The sequence below is a fragment of the Tupaia chinensis genome, unplaced genomic scaffold, assembly GCF_000334495.1.
Source record: "Tupaia chinensis unplaced genomic scaffold, TupChi_1.0 Scaffold000600_1, whole genome shotgun sequence".
NCBI classification, from domain to species: Eukaryota; Metazoa; Chordata; class Mammalia; order Scandentia; family Tupaiidae; genus Tupaia; species Tupaia belangeri.
The window spans coordinates 2,003,346-2,007,991 of NW_006160117.1; the positions used below are offsets into that span (position 1 = coordinate 2,003,346).

General features: G+C 43.2%; 1 protein-coding gene across 1 annotated transcript; it reads left to right on the plus strand.

Moving 5' to 3' along the window:
* The first annotated feature begins 1,090 nt into the window (after positions 1–1,090).
* LOC102485516 (melanoma-associated antigen B18) lies at positions 1,091–2,125 on the plus strand. The gene has a single exon (XM_006158478.1). It carries the CDS (start codon positions 1,091–1,093, stop codon positions 2,123–2,125), a length of 1,035 nt encoding a protein of 344 aa, XP_006158540.1.
* Positions 2,126–4,646: the final 2,521 nt, after the last annotated feature.

Consider the following 4,646-nt stretch of genomic DNA (forward strand, 5'->3'; position numbering starts at 1 on the left):
CAGATAGGTTTGGAATCCCGTTCAGCCAAATGGTGAAAAAAAAATCCATTACTCTGGAAAGTAAAGTCTTATAAATGGGAAATTATTCAACTGCTTGAAAAGGCTAGCCCCCCTTAATACAAAAATTAGATGAAGATGCCCCAGGATGCCCCAAGATAACTCAAGGTGGCTCAACACTTACAAGGAGTCAAAGTAAGACAATGAGCAAGGATTGAGAGCACCATCCACCCCACAAGAGAGACCCTGCAAAGCCCCAGCAAAGCCCCAGCCCTGCTGTCAGTCATGTGAGGTCTCAGGCATGGCCTCTAGACTCAGATTCCCGACGGGGGGGGGGGCTTTCTGGGCAGAACCAAGATTTTTGCTTGTAAGGACGGCTGATTCAGTTCAGCAGAGAGCCCTGCAGAAAGTCAATGAAACGTCTTTATGAGAGTTCTCTGGAAACGTGCTCCCCCAAGAATGGAGGGGTTGATAAAGCCCCGCCCCCGCCCCTGCCGTTATGCGAGATGGGTCAAGTGGGCATGTCCGGAAGCAGCTGGTTCTGACTTCCCCCTACCAGGCGGTGACGCAAGAGGCCTTGGCCAACGGTTCCTGCAGTGGTGAAAGTCCCAAGATCTGACAACTATTAAGGTAATTTTTAGAAATGCAGGGACACATTTTTCTCAGAACAGAGATGATCCTACAGAGACTACACTACTCTGCTTCACATTGTCCCCACTGTCAACCCTGGCTGTGCAAACCACAACCGTTAGGTTTAACGCCCGAATTCCTATTGGGAATCTGTTAGATATGTAGGTGATCTAAAGGCAGCTTCAAATCAGCAGAGGGAGGAGTCAAAGGACTGGTCAGGAGTAAAGCCGATGTCCTAAGTTAGAACTGGGATGATGAGCTCTCACAGAACAGGGTCCCACTCTGCCTCTGCCTTGTGGGATCTTAAAGCAGTACCCTCACGGCATCAGCAGAGGCAACCATTCTTGGAGCCAAGGTAGAATCTCCCTACCAAAGCTTTACTCACTATCTCATCCTCCATCTTCTAGGGTGCCCTCTTCAACCCAACTGCTTGTACTACTGCCTGCTGCTTCTGAATAGAGTCATGCCTCGAGGTCGGAAGAGTAAGCTCCGTGCCCGTGAGAAACGGCGCCAGGCCCGTGGTGAAAAACAGGGCCTAGAGAGTGCTGAGGCCACTGCAGCAGGAGGAGGGATTTCCTCCTCTGCCAATCTTTTCTCTAAGGATACAATCCAGAATTCTCCTGCTTCTGTGACACCTGACACTCCTAAGGTGCCTCAGAAAGTCCCATCCACCGCCAATACTACTGCAGCTGTTTCATACAACAGTTCAGATGAAGATGTCAATAGCCAACCTGAGGGAAGTCCAAATTCCTCAACCAGCACTGAGAGCTTGCACAAAGACCCTTTAAACAAGAAAGTGGTTTTGTTGGTTCAGTTCCTGCTACAGAAATATCAAAAAAAGGAGCTGATTACGAAGGCAGACATGCTGAAGTTTGTTGTCAAAAAGTACAAGTCTCAATTCAATGAAATCCTCAAGAGAGCTTCTGACCACATGGAGCTGGCCTTTGGTGTTGATTTAAAGGAAGTGGATCCCATCAGGCACCGCTATACCCTTGTCAGCAAACTAGACATCGCTATTGATGGATTGATAAGTGATGAAGAGAGCATGCCCAAAACCGGCCTCCTGATGATTGTGCTTGGTGTGATCTTCATGAAAGGCAACTGTGCCCCTGAAGAGGATGTCTGGGAAGTGCTCAATATGATGGGTGTATATGCTGATAGGAAGCATTTCATCTATGGGGAACCGAAGAAGGTCATCACCGAAGATTTGGTGCAACTAAAGTATCTAGAGTACCGCCAGGTGCCCAACAGCGATCCTCTACGCTATGAATTCTTATGGGGTCCAAGAGCTCAGGAAGAAACCAGCAAGATGAAAATCCTGGAATTTTTGGCCAGAGTCCATGGTACTATCCCTACTGCCTTTCCATCTTTGTATGAAGAGGCTTCAAAAGATGAGGAAGAGAGAGCTCAAGCCAGAGCTGCAGCCAGGGCTCGCACTGCTGTCATGGCCAGTGCACGTTCCAGAACCTTGGCCAGTGGCTTCTCCCATGCTAAGTGAAATATGAGTCTGGTTCCTCATTGTTTGTTTGAAAAGGTCTGTCAACAGAAATTCTAATAGTAGAGGGCCATGTGGGGCTGGAGAGAATAAGTTTTTATTGTCTTTATTCTCCTGACATGTGTTTGTAACTTGGACTTTTCTTTCTTTTTCTCTAGGTTATATTTCAAGTTTTAAAGCCTGAAGAAGATTGTTTTCTTTGTGGAAGAAAAGGCCAATCAACATTCTAAGTAGTGGATACCCAGAGTAGATCTGGAGGGAATACAGTGTATCTTTGTGTTCCTGTTCTATATGAGTAACTAAGATTTTGTTCTTTTTTCTTTCTTTCTATCCCATATGTTTCACATGATATATTTTTTAATATTAAGTCTCAATAAATCCACAATCTAAGTTAATAACTCTTGTTACACATGTATTGCTGTTTTGTATGTTTAAGAGTAGAAGTTTTAATATAGTATAATAAAGTCTGAGACTGTTTATACTTAGTGAAGCAGAACAAAGGAAAATGGTATGGTCATAGTCTTTTCCATGGAAATGTGAAAGAATTACCAGTAAAATGTTTGGAATCTAGAAATAGAAGGGGGGAAAAAGTAAAAGATGTCCACTTCTTGTTTTCCTTCATTTTAACTTCATCTATAAAAATAAAAGATACATACCTGCATTTGCATAGTTTTCTGAACAATGCTGGAACAAATAAAATGTTTATAAACTAGAATTCATGTTCAGTGTCTTGTTCATTCCCCAAACATTAATTAAGCATCTGCTCTTTGAAAGTTATTTTGTAAGAAATGGGGAAACTAGAATACAAAACACCCAGCCCCTACTTAGAATTGTATAGTCAAGGAGCAGTAATCATATAGATGATGAAATACCTTCTAAGATCTGAAGGACAACTAAGAAGGAGTAGAGGTAAGGAGGAAGGGAAGGATTCGTGTAAAGGGCTTGGGATGGTATCTGGCTGAAAACAATAGTGCAAATTCCCTTAGTAAAGGTCTTTGAGGCTTTGGGAAACTACAAGTTCTTCAGTGGGATTATAATTTTATTTATTTATTTTTTAAAGGTTTTTGGCCATGGGGCTAATGCACTTGTGGGAGACGGAGAGAGATAGAGGAGAAGTGAGAAATCACCCCTCGGGGGGATGGCCACACCACAACCCCTCTTTTCCAGCTTCCTCTCAGGATTTTGGGTATGCATGCACACATGCCTGGCTTGATTTTCAATCCAGGTTCGGGTCTGGGACTCGTCATGTGGCAGTCCAGCACCTTAACCTCTTCCACCTGCTGGCCCCAGTGTGATATACTGTTAATTTAAGCTGGGTGGTGGGCGAGATGAAGCTGTGGGGATGTTAAACAGAAGCCAGACCCTCTGATAGTGTGTCTCAACATTGAAGGACAAAACCCTAGGAAAAGTGCTTTTTTTTTTTTTTAAAGAATTATTTTATTAACTTTATTTATTTATTTATTTTAATTTCACCAGAGAGGGACAGAGTAAGTGAGAGAGAGGGAAAGTGAGAAAGCAAGCCACCAGTTCCAAGACTAGAATTTCAGTTGGCCATGTGGGAGTCCAGCGCCCTTAACTACCACATCACCCGCCGGCCCTGGAAACCTGCTTTGTATGGGTTACTTCCATATCATCAACAAACCAGAAGAAAACCTCCTCCAAGGCCGAAATGGAAGGTGTCTTGTCTTCCTGTTCACATTCAATTAAACAAATTGCACATGCTAGTTGTTTTATGCATGATGTCTTCAGGGAATTTCTGAGAAATAAGGGTGAAATGCTCCTGTAGCTGTGTTGGCTTTCTTTGCCCTGCACTGAGAAAGCTAGTGCTTTTTTTTTTTTTTTTTGGAGAGGGTTTCGCGATAGGGTGCGTGCGCTCGCCAGACAGACAGAGAGAGACATAGAGATAGAAGAGACATAGAGACATAAAGCGAGAAATCACCCCCTAGGGGGGATGGCCACGCTGCAATCCCTTCTCCTCCATTCTCCTCTCGGGATCTTGGGCACGCATGCACACATGCCTGGTGTGAGTTTTAAGCCACCAAGTTCAGGACGTGAACCGTGGTCAACTACGTGGGAGTCCAGCAACATAGCCATTACGCTAACTGCTGGTTCCCAGAAAGCTAGTGCTTTAAAATGCTTTAAAACCGCATTTTAATTGTTATCTTGAGTGCAATTTGGCAAATTCTCAGGGAGATATTTGGAATAATGGTGAAATGAATGAAAATAGGGATGGTTTGGATGGAAAGGCACCTGGGAGGGAGGTTGTTGATTCCTGATACAAAGTTGTATCCAACTGGGGAAGACTCCCCTACATGCAAATTAATAACATCCTTAAATGTAGGAATTTGTTTTTATTTGCAATATAGGATAATTAGGTATTAACTATTTTAGAATGCTGCATATTCTTCAGAATTAATAAAAAATCTTCTCACAGGAGAGAGTAAAAGTATTTGATAACTTAAAATACATAGTATTTTCTAATCACTCTACCAAGTGCTTCATATCCATTACATATATTCCAACA

What these genes read in the sequence shown, in the direction of transcription:
- LOC102485516 (XM_006158478.1), top strand. Translation starts at nt 1,091, where the DNA reads ATGCCTCGAGGTCGGAAGAGTAAGCTCCGTGCCCGTGAGAAACGGCGC.